Here is a 17,021-nt window from a genome sequence, read left to right as displayed (position 1 = left end):
CAACGTGCTGTGTTTGAACTTGTAACATCGAGTGATCCTCTCGTCTCTTTGTCCGACAACGACGACAACAAGAGGCGCAGAGCTCTGTCATAAAGGGATCATTTAGCCATTTGTGAGCAACAGAAACATGAAAGAACAAAGAAGTTTAATCAGTGAAATGAAAAGCCCCTTTGCACTTTCTCCTGTCCCTCTGATCCTGCTGGTGCCACAGCCTGTAATTCATGACTTCTTTATTCCCCTGCATGGGTACGTGTGTGTGTGAACATGTATTGACACCCTTTTTAATCATGAGATAACCATAAGGTTTCTCCTCACTACAGAGACTTTAACGTTCAAACACACAAATACAAACTATGCACAACACATCGCTGTGATGAAGACACTCGTGGCTGCTCTCTGCTTGGATCTTGTGTCTGCATGATGTAGCTGCATTTGCAAGCTTGTTTACATGACTGTATCTTAAACACTGCAGTTGGATGTGGAGTGGTGGAAGTGTCAGTAAGGTGAAACATTAAAAAAAACTGGCTCTTGAAGTTTAAATCAGCTTTTATGATGTGTGAAAGCTGCGAGACATTATGAATAAATTCCCTGGGGCGGTGGTTTAAGACATGCAACTTCCTTGGTTCAATACAGCCGGGAATCTTTATCTCATCTCTCTCTAGTCCTGCTTTTTTCCCCCCTCATCTGTGTGAATCTCACGAAATAAAAGGCAAAAAAGGATCCTTTTGCACATATCCAACAGATCAACAAAAATAAAACGACGTTTTCGCTCACTCTTGAACAGATTTGATTGAATGCACAGAAGCAGTACCACGCTGAGCTGCCGCACAAAAGATCCAACGTGATCCTGTCGATAGATCAACACAGTTTTATATCAAACAATCACACGGAGACACACAACGTCAAACAGGAGGGAGAGCGGTGTAAGATTTCTTTAAGATCCGTCTATTGTAGCCCTAAGCCAAAAGGGAAAGGCTTGTTTCAATACTTAGATGAAAGTAGAAGGAAAATGAAAGATGAAAGAAGGGGAGCAAAAAAGAGAAAGAAGTATGTTTTGTGTGAGTGTGCGTGTGTGTGTGTGTGGCCTGTTGTTCAGCCCTCCTGCTGTGAGGAATTACTGTGTGGAGAAGGGAGGAGAATGATGCTAAAAGAAGGAATAGCAAGGTGGTCATTTTAAACACTACCAGCCATGGAAAATTGTCCACACATACACACGTTGCGAGGATCTGTGTGACCAATCAGATGTCTATTTTATCCTCTCAAGACAGTGATGGTTGATTTGCTAAGAATATGGACAGAAACAGATGTGAGCTCATGTGTGGGAATACGTTCAAGGCACACGGACTGATCTGAAGAGTTCATTCATTACATCAAATGTTGTCTTTATTAATGTCAATGTGTTTTTTTTTTTGTGTGTGTGTGTGTGTTTTGTAGACCTGTGGCTACGGTGTGAAGGACGAGGACTTTGCGTGTGTGCCGTGTCCACAGGGGAAATACTCCAAAGGGAAGTATGAAATCTGCAGGCGCCATAAGGACTGCGACGCCCTCTACAAAGCCACGGTGCGTGTGGCGGGAACTTCGGACAGCGACGCCGAGTGTGGGCCGTGTTTGCCAGGGTAAACAACTCACAAACACGCACGTTTTTAAATAAGTTACAACTGTAGGAGGTGGTTAGGGCTGTTGCAAAAAAGACAGGAACACGCACGGGCCTTTTTGCATGGAGTTTGCATGTTCTCCTCGTGTGTGCGTGGGTTTTCACACAGTCCCAAAATATGCAGAGGATCATTGAACACTCTAAATTGCTCAAGAGTGAGTGGTTGTTCGTCTCCGTGTTCGTCCTTTAGGCCCTGGTATACTTCAACTCATGAACAAAGCATGCACAAACTGAACTCCTGCCCCAGCGGTAGGTGGAGTATAAGCCCTGCTCACCAAGCAGAAACCACATTTCAACATCAGAAGAAGTAGTCGTCAAGGATAGTCATCCAAGCCTCGAACGAGGGACCCTCAAATCGGATGACACCCCGACTCCCCTAAGCTGCGAGCCGCTCGAACCAGAAACTGTGTCCAGACTTGTACCGCCACTCGATGGTGTAGTGGGATACTACAGGACCCTGATGCGCGAATATACCAGGGTCTGTGGCGCGCACTGTGTGTGGCATGTGTGCGGAAGTAGACCATAGGCTTTAATATTGACAATTTGGTCAATGCCATGTTTTGCCACCACAAATTCACAGACATTACCTGCAACCAGGCTCCGACTGGATGGTACCAGGCAGCTGTCATTTCATAATTTACAAAATTGACATGTCCTTTGAAGAAGACCTTTAACTCCTCAGTAAAATGAATATGGAAGTCATACATCAAGTGTGAAGTAGTCCAGTTTTTTAGCAAGTCACCCCCTGGTGGCCGATGTGTTTCTACTTACTTCAGGGTTGTCGTCATGTGTCAAACTGGAAAACTATGTCCACGTTTTATATAAGCCTACACTCTTGACGCATTTGTGTGAACACCTACATAATATTTAATAGAGATGTTGTATATTATATTGCACAGACACAGAGATGCACTGTGTAGTGTATTTACATTATACAGTATAATTCGACTCATCAGATTCAGAACATATTGTACAGACTTGCTTTTCAAGTCGCATGAGCTGACATGTGAACAGACCACCCTGCTGCCTTCAGTTTAATGCGTCCCCTCACTTTGTGTGCAAACACACACTAAATCCTCCACTCCTCCATTTGCACATGACAGCTTTGAATGCAACCCCTGTCACTTAAAAATATTTAGTCAATAAGGAACGCTTTAAATGTTACCAGACCTTCCTCTCCTCCCTTCTCCTGTTCCTCCTTCCCAGCATCTCCCCCCCCCCACCACCACCACCACCACTAGTGTTTCTGCACAGACTCACTCATTGTGTCTGCACCAAACTTTCTCCTCTGTCAGTTGCAAGATTGTTATTTTATCCAAAGGATCCTGCTAAAGCAATAACTTAGAGATTACCCCCACCCCCATCATATTTTATATGATATTTATGATTAATGTGGGAAGTATACTGTATAATTTGGCAGGAATAAAAGAGATTCATGATTTGGATTGGACCGGCCTCCCCCTCAAAACAGGGAGAGCGTCATTTTGAAACCTTTCCCGCCGTCATCAGTTTGGATGCTCTCCGGCTGCCTTCTAGTTTTCTTGGCTCTCACTCTCCCTTCACAGGATGTTTTTGCTTTTGATTAGTGTGAAGAGTGAGCTCAGTCTGGTCATGTCTACATCCATGTCCATACTCTGCATGCAGAAAAGAACATGCCTGGACAGTTAGACAGTTTGGGTAAAACCTGTCGCTCAGCAGGGGGGGGGGCAACAGAAAGATGAGTCTAATGTCACAACTTCTATAGCACTTTCAAATAACTGAATGTTGAAGGAGAGGCTGTCCTTATCAATCATTACTTCATAACAAAATAGCGTCTGTGCCGTTTAGTACCAAGTGTTTGTTTAGCACCATCATCTGTTAACATTTTAAACCATTTGTGATCGTCGAGTTTTTTGTAGTTAAAATACAAGATCCTTTTCCTGTAACAACAACAACAGAACAACAACAACAAAGCAGATGTCTTTTCATCTGTGTGTCCATCAAAATGACGAGAATTCTCTGATCTAAAACACTTACACGTGTGTATGAAGGCACCTGCATGCTGAGTACACTGCACATCTGTATGGCTATTCCTCTCTCAAGCTTAAATGATTTACTGATCCACACTATCGGGCCTTTTTTGCCTCCCCCCCTCTTTGTTCCTCTAATAGACGCTCAGACGCTCACAACTCAGGGCCATTTCTGTACAAAGCTGATGTTTCGTGCCTCCAGGGCATCAATTATGTGCATTTCTTCACCGGCTCAAACTTTTCACCTCAGCTGTTTCCCCATACCTAGGCACCGTGTATGTAAAGTATGTCTAGAAGGTAGGGAGGCTGCATATAAAACACACCTGCGCTGCTCAACAATATAGTGCTTGCTTTTAACTGTTAACGGCAGATTTTTAGGAATCTATTCAGAAAGATCTGTCTCCTTTAAATCAGGCCTGACTCGGTCTTCTGTACCTTCTGTCTTCCCCAGGTATTATATGCTGGAGAACAGACCCAGAAACCTCTATGGGATGGTGTGCCACTCCTGCCAGAATGCACCACGCAACACCAAAGAATGTAAGAGCCACTGCTTTACACTTTCATTCCTCCCTTTCCCCAACATCCTCTTCAACTATGAATTCCCCCTGTTTTCTTTTTAAACATCCATCTTCACAGCTTTCTCTGTCCAAACACGGATTCGGTTTCCTCAAGATTAAAAGCTACCAAACATTAAAGTTTTCTACCTAAATGAAAGGACATAAAAGAGGACAGGATGTGAAGAAGCAGATGTACTGCATGTTAAAAGCCTGGGCTGGGTTGAAGGGAACAATCAGAGGTCAGATGTTGCGCTAAGTTCTCCTGACACCCCTGACCGCTGCCCACCCTGGATCACTACTTCTGCGTCTTCAGGGCGTTTGGCAGCTCATCTATAATCTCACAATCTTACTGATTATCCTACGTACCAGACTGTGTGTGTGTACAGAGTGTGCAATGTATGCACACACACACGCACACATACACATTATGGTAACTGTTGCTGACTGCAACCACATCAGTGGATGATAATATTTACCAGAAGTTGTCTCGGTTTTTTTTCTGTTTTTATCAGCCTCAGCAGCTCCGATACACTTGCACCTCAAATGTTGTCAAGTGACATATCCATACAGTATATGAGGAAATTCGGTTATACTGTACCTTCCTAAAGCAGCAGAAAACAAAAGGTTACAATCTGTAATTAATTTCCAATTACTGTGGACTCCTCTGGAGTCTTTTGCTACAGTAATATAAACTTGATTCAAACTAACCCTGGCACATTTTACACATTATAAATCACAATATTTCCTTAGTTAACATTCATCAGTTTTAAATTGTGTCATAAGGTCTTTCTCATTGTCTTCATTATGCACTATGAAGTTGTGTATCTGTAATTATCTTCAAATCAAATCAATTTGTGTCATGATGCGACATTTACTGTCCGTACATCCTCATTTTGGGTAAGGAACTACCTAAAAGCCCCTTAAAAACTCCTCATATTAGTGTTACCTTTGCTTCTGTATTCACATACAAGGACATCGACTCCATTTTCCTCTCTGTGTAATTAAACATAAAAGGGTAAAGAAACAAAAACAAAAACTGAACAAAGAAGTCAGAAGTTTTTGACTTACTGAGAATGGAGCAGAAATGCTAAATAAGAACCAGGCCAGAGTAGTTAGACAAGGACATGAATAGATTATGTATAATGTAGATTTAGAATGGACATCCGTTCTAAATGAATGGATAAATAGACAAATGTCATTTTGAAACAACTCAGAATTCAACCAAAACTACTCCTCGCAGTGCAGAGGCCAACTTTCCACTCTGCTCTCTGTGGCTTTGTCCACATGTGATAAACAGAACATGGAAGAAAACTGAAGAAATGTAAACCGGATCTGTTCTATGTTCTTGACACTCACTGATATTTACCACATTGGGAACACTATTTATGGGTCCATAATTGCTTGAAATCCCCTTTGAGTGTAATTGAAGAGTTGCGGAAATTAATGGTGTTGTTATTTTGCCATATTTAATGAGTGTGTTTTGAAAGATGAAAACCCCAAATAGCAGCCCAGGCCTGCAGAGGAGAGAGTATGAAAGCAGGAGCAGGTGTGTGTGTGTGTGTGTGTGTGTGTGTGTGTGTGTGTGTGTGTTTAATTAAAGACTTGTTTTTTAACAGCGCCCTAATTGTTGTTTCTCTCAGGCAGGTTTAAACGATGCTGTGAACAAGTGCAAATAAGCAATACAATGATGACAAATTTATTCTATTATATAATTGTTGTTTGGATTTATCAAGGTGATTTGCCATTGTTTTTGCTAATTTAAGTGTGTTGTCTAATGGAAATGTGCATATTTACGACCAAGGGTTTGATCAGAAGATTGATATCGCTCTTTTCTGTTCAGCTCTTAAAACTTAAAAAAAGAGAGGAAATATTTGCATCGCAAGTTTGATAAGTGCTGGTGAATGTGGACTTTGTTACGGTTTATTTTTGCAATAACTGTTGTTGCATGAAACTATGTATTTTACATTTCGGGAAAAGCATTCCCTGTAATAATCCCTGTAATTATAATTGACATATGATTACTATTGTGTTCAGTCTACAATATAAATATATAAATTCAAATGCAAAACCAAGCTGTTAGTGCAGTATTGCTTTCTAAACGTTAAGTAGTCTGGATCGAGGCTAACCTCTCACAGAACATCCTCTGTTGCTCCCAGTCTGTTAAGACACATTTTAATTAAACCCCTTTAGATCAGATTTGCCCCAACTATAAAATAAAAGGAGCTGAATGCTGGGAGTTCTGCTTGCTGAGGTTAAAGGCAGGCTGACACTCGCCGTGTAATCTGTAAATTACCCTGGCTCCTGCCTACCTCTGTGTGTGTGATAATTAAAACTTCAGTGGGTATGAGAAAGACAGATGATTTACATGTTAGTGCTTGTGCGGATGCTACTCTCCGGTAGGCAGACATTGTAAGTCTCTAGGCATCGCTAAAATTCCACATTTACCTTTTGACTTCTTTCTTGCACTCTAACAGCCCTCCACTTTCCCCCGATCAGCTGCCAATACACCTAACAACACACTCATCACTCCTCACCAACATCAAGCGCAGCTCTCCACCTACAGACACCAGACACATGTGGTTTGTGTTACAATTTGACACAGAACTATTTATCACAGGTTAACCTTTAATTCATCCCCACTTAAAGAGGTATCATCATCCTGAAACAAAAGTGCTTTTCTTATGTCGGCGCAGCTCTGTAATTCTGCTCCTCTCGGTTTGTTTAGAACCGAGTATCCAGATTGCCCTGCAGTATTATCATTTTGCAGTATGTGTTCAGCCTTTGAGACATGATTAAGAGACCAAACCACAAGACGCTAAACAGAATTCCAGTTGAGACTCATATCCTTACACAGAGAGTGTAAACACATACCCTGGGTGAATGTCTGCGCCGCCACAGGGCAGCAGCCTGTGTGAGTGTGTGATTGTGTGAGTGTGTGATGACAGGAGTCTCTGAGACCACGGGAAGCAGCAGGGCACATGCCAAAGAGGTGTGCAGTATATCAACAAGGGGAAATAAAAGACTGATTAACAGAGCTGATTTATGAGCTGCCAGCGGTTTTATAGCTCAATTAGGAGTAAGGAAAAACAATTGATGAATAATCCAGTTACACAGACGCAGAAGGGGAACGGGTGGGGGGGGGGGCATTGGAACGAAGGAAATCTGGACAGAGAGTCGCTTCTGGGGTGCCGCAACCTACTCGACACAACAGCTCGTCTGCAACAGTGAGAGAGAGTCTGACAAAGACGGAGATAAGGGAAAACTGCTGTTGGTGTTTTCGAGGGAAGAGACAATCCATAAAATGAAATGCCAAAGCAAACATGCCACCAACTGTGAATGTTCCAGTGTGAATTCTGCCAGTAACAAACTGAATGAATTATTGCCTTGTGGTGCCTTCTTCTTGAAGCCTTTCACTGAGAAGAAGCTACAGTAAATAACCACATTTTCCAGAGGATTATATCATTTAATGGACATTTGCAGAGTCAAAGTTGTTTCACAGCTTGGGAGATTTAAATTTGAGCACACACAATCTCGGTGGAAAAACTGACCACGGGTAAGAATATGTGTGTTATCCCGAGTGCGCAGTAAAAGCTAACATTTTCCCCACGATGACTGTGTGAGCAATCAGCAGGAGAAACATTAGCACTGAGCTGTGTTTATGTGTCTATATTTTCCAGGCATGCAAGGAAGTAAAACAAAAGAAAAACCAGTGATTGACCCAGGCAGCACAACAGTGTTTCCTCATCCAGATAAAGGTATGTGCAAATACACAACGAGAAAAACAGACAGCATTTGTAGTGAAGACAATCATAGACATAATGCTCCTCGTCCTAACCTTAACCATCACAACTAAATGCCTAACCCTAACCCTTAAGTCTCAACCCTCAAAAAGTCCTTTTAAGGGGTGTCAGAACATGAAAAACAGCCAAAATATCCTCACTCCCAAAGGGTTTATAAAGGGTTTTTTGGTCCTCATAAAGAAGCCTATACAAGAAGATACACACAAGCCCCTTACCTTAACCTTAACCACCCTAACCATTAATCTAACCTTGATATATATATATATATATGTACAGTAGATATATACAGTATAAATAAGTACATACTTAGGCACAAAAATAACCATAGCTACACGTTTTAGGTTCCAACGGACAGGGTCACCTCGCGACGGCTCTCATCATCGCCATGTCGACCATATTCATCATGGCCATCGCCATCGTCCTCATCATCATGTTCTACATCCTGAAGGCCAAACCAAGTGGCCAGGGTGAGAGGCGTGCACATGCACACATTGAGGCACACACTCAGTCTCATGCTAAAGTGTTGACAGTGTCTTTAATTTAACGCTATGTGTTGCAGCGTGCTGTGCCGGACAAGTTGTGAAGGCAGTGGAAGCTCAGACCAACAAACAGGACGACAAGAAAGATGTCCCAGGTGAGACAGCATACTCACACACAAACACACTGAATTAGTAATATGTTTTACTTAAAACACAATTAATCTTGTTATTCATATCCATGTAAAAGAGATATTAATATTGTCCATATTTTTGGCCATATGTATGAGGGTATATGCACTCACTGTAGCACAAATGGCTTGGTTCACAAACAATGTGTGATAATTAAACATAAACACTGGAAACACTGTACTCAACTGTATTTACAGATCACCCGTTTTTTTCTTAATAGACACAAGTGTTTTCATATCAGTGAAAATAAGACTGCTCACACACAGCACAGTCCCTGAGGATTTGCCTACAAAATATGGGCTCAATAAAAGAGGCAGTTTAAACTTAAACGACTTAAAATACACTCCGTAACAGTACAAAGGCACTCATGGTTATGGAAATTATAGTCACAGGACAGACTATAATTTGTGTTTTTGCTCTTAGCTTTAACGACTATAAAATGATCACAGTGACACAGCACACAATTCAGTTTCAGGCATGAACACATACCACCCAGCACTTATTACAGCAGCATCATTTTACTCAGTCCTGCAGCAACATATCTTTTCAAAGCTTGAGTCAGTAAACTATGACTATGACTTAAAGGTCAAGCTCAAACACTGTATGTATTCTGTGGTTACTCTGGCCGCCAACAAAGGTATTATCCAAAAACTTCCTCAGGTGCTCTCGGCTTGGACGCAGTTTTTTGAATTACGGGACACCTGAACTCATCATCTGCAATAACTGTGATATCAAACAAGTCACATCATCTTACTGAAGTGTCAGCCTGGCACGCGTGTTTATAGTTACAATTATTTTAGTATAAAGTATGCTAATGTAAAGTGAGTGTGTATGTGTGAAGGCTGTCAGACCCGGCGTATGATGAGCACCTCATGGTGGAATGTGAAGCCTCCAAAGCTAAAGCCATGCATCGCTTTAGGCGTCATTTCTCCTGACAATGATGCTCCATTCCGTTTCTCTCCCAGACTGACTGACTAACCACTTACATGTGGCACTGATGAGAACACACACGTACATGTATAATGCTCACACACTTACTGTACAGTGTATGTGGCCACAAACATATCATGCTTTCTATCTTTCAAGGCCACTGACTCGATAGTGATACGGCTAAAATAAAATAAATAAATAAATAGAAGAGTTCCTGCGTTGCTGTTGACTGTTGAGTTACCATGAGTGCTGTGTGTATGTGAGGGATAAGCCCATTGCTTAAAGCTCGACTGGAAGCTCTACCTGTCACTCATGTAGACCCTGAGTTTATACTGCAAGTCTTTGAGATGAAAGAAACAAGACACTTAAATTCACACACATTCTCTTTCTCTCTTCGCTACAGACAACATTTGCCCCACTTAGGTATTCGCTCATTACACCGTCTATCTCCATGGGCTTCCATTTGAAGTGCACTTCAATATAAATAATAATCACTGTAATCATTTTATACTTAACTCCTAATGCAGTCCCTCTAGTTATGAGTCATTTTAATGCCTCAGGAATATCAGTTTTCTTTTGTGTGCCCCACCTCATGCGAACATGAAAAATTACAGATTTAATGCGGATTTGATTAAGATTATAGCCTGCAGAAAGGGATTTGGGTCCTATTTTGAAGTTACTTCTTTCATTGATGAACTTCTGCCTCTCTGTGTATTTGAGCCTGTGTGTGAAAAAAAAACAACCTGTATACCCTTTTCTTTCTTTTCTTAGACAACGTGGTGATCTACGCAGACAAGGACGACTTTGACAAACTGAAAGCTGCTCCTCAGAAGACAGTCAAAAGGTGAGAGACGCCTGTTGATTGACAAGCAACAATGCAAATTGAACAAACTTTTATCTACTTCAGACTGTGTAGCACAAGATCTGGAACCCTGGTCCAAAATAATTTTCTGTATTAAAAGTATGAGCCTTTATTGATTTCTCAGGAGAAATGTAATTATAGTAACCTGTTTGTCTCCAGATTGACCTCCAGGCATTTTTTAATCTGACAACTGACGTTTAAAAGGGATTTATATCAGTTACAAAAGTGTATTTTTAGTTTAGTTCTTGGCACAAAGGTCCACAGTGTACAACCCATGTATTTTGCTCTTTCATTTTAGTCCTAATGTGGCATTGTAACGTGATCGAGATGCCAACTTGTGTGTCAGTGAATTATCGAAATATTAACTTCAACCATGCATATTTATTCATCCATTTGTGCCAATCCTAAATCTATTTGCACCTTCACTGAACATATGTGTAATATATGAATATGTGCTGATCTTAAGCTGTGTATTATGGCTTTCTTTTCTTAGCTTCTCACCGTATTTGAACCACAGCCAAACAAGCCTGTGCAGCCGTAGCACCGTCACTGCTGGCATATTTTTGTGCTTTCTTTCGTTATTTTCCCCATGTATACGTTTATACAGTATGTGTGTCTGTGTGCATGAAGCATGTTAAAAGCAGTTGAGGTTTTCTTTTGTACTTACTGAAGCAGGCAGCCGAGAGGTTGGGGTGGGGGGGTGAGGGGGTGGCGAGGCACAGATGAGCCCTGAAGCCGAGCAAACACTGATGGACAGAAGGGGTAGTTGTTGCAGCAGATAGGGGTATTTATTCCAGCCCTCACCTAAAACCACGACCAGCCAAAAGCACATCCTGGCAGACAACAAAAGAATGACAGTTTTCTCACCTTCATCTTTCTGCATACATCTCATCCCCCATGTGCAGACAATGCTGCTTTATAGGTGCGAGGAGCTCATGAGCAGGAGCATGAAAAGTGTGATTATGCGCAGCAGAAAAACACAGCGAGCCTTTTGTGCTCAACTGTTATGGTACTTAGAGCACACACGTGCTTAGATTGACTTAATATATGGAAGGAATACGAATAGGAGAACACACACGTACACCTACACACACACACACACACACACATGCATAGAGAGTGAGAGGCCTCTGCATAAATAGCAATAAACAGTGTGGTATAGCAGCATGCCAAAGGATGTGCTAACTCACTGCTCTAACTGCCAGCGTGGGTGTTAGATGTCCAGGAAACAAAGGCATTTTGTGTGTGTGTGTGTGTGTGTGTTGAGCAAAAGAGCGAGCGAGTGTGAAACAATGGCATCCTCTGTCAAAAAGGTGCTTTTGTGAGAAAATCCAGAGCAGGCTCAGAGAGGGTGATGATGGGTAATAAAGTGATATTATATGGTATCATGTTATAAAACACAGGGCTATTTCAGTCACTCACAGGAACAGCTTAGAAACATCAGCAGCCATGGCAACAACAAAATCCTTCATCTGCAATTCGTTTTTTAAAGTTCCCGTAAAAGTTTTGCAAAGACACGAGTCGTTCTCTGTCAATTTACTGTCACTCCTCACAACTATAATGACATAGCAAGACAGTAAAAATATATACACGGCAGATAACTAGAATCAGAATGACAGTTTACATTCGTTTGATTACTTGTTACTTGTACATGTGGCATTAATATTCTTGAGTGCAGCAACAAAAGTGCAGAGTAATAAATATAGTAAGGAACAACAGCACATCCTCTTGTAGCATATTAGTTGTTACTCATATAGGATATCAATGTAAAACCATTAAACTGCCCAAAATCCACAGATGGTTAGAATCTCGGTCCAGTGGTGTGTGACCTCTTGTGTCACAAGACGCACACGAGGTGGGAGACCATACACATACTTAAACTGTATTCGTTTTTTTCTTCTTTTTTTGTCTGTGCAGTGAAAACGACGCATCATCAGAGAACGAGCAGCTGCTGAGCCGCAGCATCGACAGCGACGAGGAGGCTGCGTCTGAGAAACAGGGATCAGCTGACACTAACAAGCCCAACCCCAACCTGTGCCTCCTCAACCTGGGCAACAAGCCTGACCTCTGTCTGCTCTCACTGGGGCTACTGGAGAGCGACCACGCCTGCAGTGGGACCCCCACCATCGCAAACGGCCATGCCAACAACATCCCGAGTCCCAACCATGTCGGAAACGTCAATCACATCAACAATGCGAATGCAATCAATAACAACAATAAGACCCCTGGGGTAAGGAAGATGGAAAAAGCTAACTTTAAAGATGTTAACTGTAGGAAAAAATGTGATTACGAACAGATTTTCAGTTCACTATCATCTGGATATCACAAATGTTTTTGTTTTGTTTTTTATCACTACACAGATGCTCCAGAGTCGAAGGAAAAAGATCTTGGATCTGTATACCAAAGCCTGCAATGTGACAGAGGGTAAGACCTTTTCCTCCTGCCAATACTTTCCCTTTTCCTGGTGAAGACAAACTTAATCTGAAATGTCGTTTTCAATCAAATTGAGTAAAACTGCATCTGACAGAGGTGATTACCTTACTACGCTGCGATTTTTTTTTCCTCCAAGTAAACAAATTTCAGACCTAAAACCGTAGTGTGCAACTTTTAAATATAAACACATGTCCGTTACATTCAAACACTGTCAAACGAGTTCACACAATGCAGATGAAGTCCATCAGCTCCACACGACTCTCTGTGTTTCCCAGTGTTAGATTCCGTGTGACACTGTGACATTCCCACGCTGCACACAGGAAGTCATTTGTTTAATGTCGAGACAAACGGGGGCAACAGTAACCTTGAGCTAGTAAAGTATGATGGCTGAGTATGAACAGTGAATTCTACTGCTCAAAAAACCCCGTCATTCATCAGTTTGACGGGATAAATGCTGCCCAAATGGTCCCCCAGTCATGTCTGATAGTATTGCATGACAGAGCCTGTTTTTAGATGACAGATATGGTACACAATCTCAGCTGACATAGAGCGAAAGGGGAGTACACCCTGGACAGATCACCAGTCTTTCACAGGGCCACATATAGAGATAAACAACCATCCACTCTCACACCTACGATCAATTAGAGTGTCCAATTTACCTAATTGGATGTTTTTGGAATATGGCAGGAAACTGCAGAACCCGCAGAAAACCCCACGCACACACAGAGAGAACATGCAAACTTTATGCAGAAAGGCCCTTTTTCCGACCGGGTCACAAACCTGGGTCTTCTTGCTGCAAAGCCCCTAACCACAACACCAACTGTGCGGCCACTAAACTGGAACGGTTCATATTAAAATAATCTTCAGTCAGTTACATCTAACACTCTCATCCCTCTGCAGGCCTGAGCCCCACGGAGCTTCCCTTCGACTGTCTGGAGAAGACCAGCCGCATGCTGAGCTCCTCCTACAGCAGTGAGGCGGCTGTGGTGAAGACATGGAGGCACCTGGCCGAGAGTTTTGGCTTGAAGCGCGATGAGATCGGCGGCATGAGTGACGGTCTGCAGCTCTTCGAGAGGGTGAGCACGGCGGGCTACAGCATCCCCGACCTCCTGACCCGCCTCGTGCAGATCGAGAGGCTGGACGCTGTGGAGTCACTCTGCTCGGACGTGTTAGGCAGCAACGAGGTGACGGCAGTGGCTGGACGACAAGGCATCAACAGTTTTCACAGCCAGCTTGTCTGTCCATCCCCATACCCATCTCCCTCCCAACGCTGTGCCAGTGTCTAGATATGTGGTGGAGCAGAGACTTGGACACCTTACAGTATACATGTATGTAGGGACAGACACTGCTCTGACTGGGATGACTGCACATATACAGAATACATATTACACCCATCACATGAAGAAGTCAGTGGACCTTCCCAGGCTCTATTGTTTTTGCCCATCATGGAGTTCTGCTGTCAAGGATCTAGCATTGTGAAACTGTTTGCCTTAAAAAGGAATTCTGGAATACTCAACCTATGTTTATTAATGTAGTACTGACAGAAACTTTTAGAATAGGTCCATTAGATCACCTCAGCTGCTTTGTAATGCTATGGGGCAACTCCATTTTGTCTTGTAAAAGTGCCTAATTTTTGACCAATTACTGGACTACAGTCTCACTCTAAATTGTCATGGGACTTGAGAGATGAGTAATATTGTACATTGTATCTATGAGACCAAATCTAAGAGTTTTTAAGTAATATTCACTTACACGCCCACATTTATGAAACCAGGTGGAAAAAAAAAATCCTGGAATTCCCCTTTAATTTCTGTCTCTGAGCTCTACACACATTCAGAAAGACAAAGATTACTTTCTCCTATGCAAGAACAAAACAGACTTTCGTCTCTCTCAAGCTAGCTGGTTTGATTTTGTGGTAGATGCAGCACAACGCAGAAATGATATTCAGTAAAAAAAAAGAAAAGAAAAGAAAAGAAGATACAATGATGTGCAGCAGTGATAACAGAATCATAGCTGTCCTTACTCTGAACCTTCTGCTGACAGCTTGTGTCCGTATCGAGGAAGCGACCGGCTTTGACCGCATCTGTTACAGTAACGTTCTCGAGCATGCCTTTGGTTGTGCTGTCATCATGTAGGAAAGACAGTAGATACAAGCTCCCTACTTAAAATGCAATTATTACGTCCAGCTGGAAATGCTAAAACATCTCTCAGCTCAGCTTTCATCTGGTACACATTCCAACTGAACACTGAGCATTTAGGGACACCTAAATAGTATTCACCAGCAAGGCCAAAACTTAAGTCAAGGAGTAGGATTTTGCATTTTGTTTTGAATTATTTAAAGGTATAATGTTGGTGCTTCTATCTAAATGCTTAAAACTGCACTTTTGAGTGCCAACCCCATGTGATTAATGAGCACAACACTCAAAGACAATATGTAAATCTACTTTCCACTGTTTTGCCTCGCTATAACCACTTCTTTAGCAGTGATCCAATACATGACCCCCACCACCCCCTAATAATTCTTCCCCTTCTCCCTCCTTTCCCCTTTCACCCCAGTGCTGTGGTCTAGTGCTGCCGCCAGTCCTAATTATTTGGCATGTGGCTTACTGGGCCCCTAATAGGCTGAAGTGTTGTGGTTTACAGAGCGGGTGCAAAGTGCCTGTGATTTCCATCACCCAATTAAGCATTTAGAGCCACTTAACCACTGAAAGCCAAGTGGAAAAGCTGTTAAAAACCCTGGTATTAAATATGGAGAAGCCACAGCGCAGGCATGACTAACTGCCCCTGGGGTTTCTGTTCTCTGAATAGTGCAAGAATTAACCCAATCGTGGTGGAAGCAGCGCTACGGTTGTCCTATAAGTGACTGAGCTTTTGTGGTAGGGCCCTTTCATGCTCAGACAGGATTAAAGCGCTCCTCTACCCTATGGGACCAATATAGCAAATGAGAACAATATGACGCTGTGTGTGTTGTCCACCTCTGAAAAGTAGCTGCAGCCAAGAATTTAATGCTGCATGTTGTACGAGGGTGGCTCCAATCAGTACAAAAGGCATCATGCGGCTGATATTCATTGATACTCCATTACTAACAGATAGTAACAGATTAAGATGCTGCGGGTTAACATCTTGATTTTTTTGTAATGGTTTAGTTTCAAAACTCAGCATTAAGCTTTAAATTTCTACTGATAACAAGTTTTCCATGACTCACTTTGATCTCATTTCTCAAGATTTTACATCCTGTGATTGATCTACACAGAATCAAACACATCACCTCATGTCATGTTCTTTTTCTACGGCTTTTTTCCCCTTTCCTACACTGGGGCTGGACCCCAGTACCTTAAATTAACGTGCATGTTTACCAAGCATGTATTTATAATTTGCTTTTAATAACATTTCTTTGTCAAGGCAAATATCAAGTTCAAATCAAGTAGAACTGCTTTCTCCAGGCAGTGTTGACTTGATCAGATCCATTTCAATTCCAAACAAGTTGAAATAGTTACGTGATGTTTTTTTATGCCGTTTTTTGTCAATAATGTAATTGCTGGACTGAACTGAAATGAAATGGATCCAAGCTCTGTGGGATGATTTACGGAAACTAAACATGAATTACTTACCTCAGTAGTATATACATTATAGTAGGAAATGTAAAAACACACACACACACACAACTTCATCACAGAACCAAAGTATAACTGTATATATAACTTATTATTGTACATAATGTATACATTAATAAAGATGTCGAAAAATGGCGACGTATTGTTATATATGTTGTGTCTTGTGATATCAGAAGTATTAGTGGTTATTACTGGTTTTCCTTTTTCATGTATAGAAAGTCTTAACTATTAATTGCTAAAGATGATGTGAATTGATGAATATGACATGGGGCAACACAATATAAAAAACATTCTCAAATGTCCCTATATGCCAGAATACTGTACATTATTAACGCTCTGGATCTCCATCGCACTTTTTTTACCATTTCAGTATCCAGATGTTTTGGTGATATTGCTCTCTATGCATTTTACATTCAGACCTTTATAATATTTTTTGCATTCTGTCATTTATTCAGCATGACATTTAAAATGTATCTAGTTGTCAATTCTATTTA

General features: G+C 41.7%; 1 protein-coding gene across 1 annotated transcript in view; it reads left to right on the top strand.

The window, feature by feature from the left end:
* Positions 1-16,661, top strand: part of edar (ectodysplasin A receptor) — a 30,506-nt gene extending 13,845 nt beyond the window's left edge. The window contains exons 4-12 of the mRNA XM_044019405.1: positions 1,435-1,616; positions 4,115-4,200; positions 7,898-7,975; positions 8,362-8,487; positions 8,580-8,654; positions 10,390-10,462; positions 12,398-12,710; positions 12,841-12,904; positions 13,814-16,661. Of these exons, the coding sequence (XP_043875340.1) occupies positions 1,435-1,616; positions 4,115-4,200; positions 7,898-7,975; positions 8,362-8,487; positions 8,580-8,654; positions 10,390-10,462; positions 12,398-12,710; positions 12,841-12,904; positions 13,814-14,199 (1,383 nt within the window). The 3' untranslated portion in view covers positions 14,200-16,661. The remainder of the gene's footprint in view (positions 1-1,434; positions 1,617-4,114; positions 4,201-7,897; positions 7,976-8,361; positions 8,488-8,579; positions 8,655-10,389; positions 10,463-12,397; positions 12,711-12,840; positions 12,905-13,813) is intronic.
* Positions 16,662-17,021: the final 360 nt, after the last annotated feature.

Source organism: Solea senegalensis, linkage group LG2 (assembly GCF_019176455.1).
Source record: "Solea senegalensis isolate Sse05_10M linkage group LG2, IFAPA_SoseM_1, whole genome shotgun sequence".
In the NCBI taxonomy this organism is placed as follows: domain Eukaryota; kingdom Metazoa; phylum Chordata; class Actinopteri; order Pleuronectiformes; family Soleidae; genus Solea; species Solea senegalensis.
The sequence above is the reverse complement of the archived record's forward strand: the minus strand, read 5'-3'. Positions and strand labels throughout refer to the sequence as shown.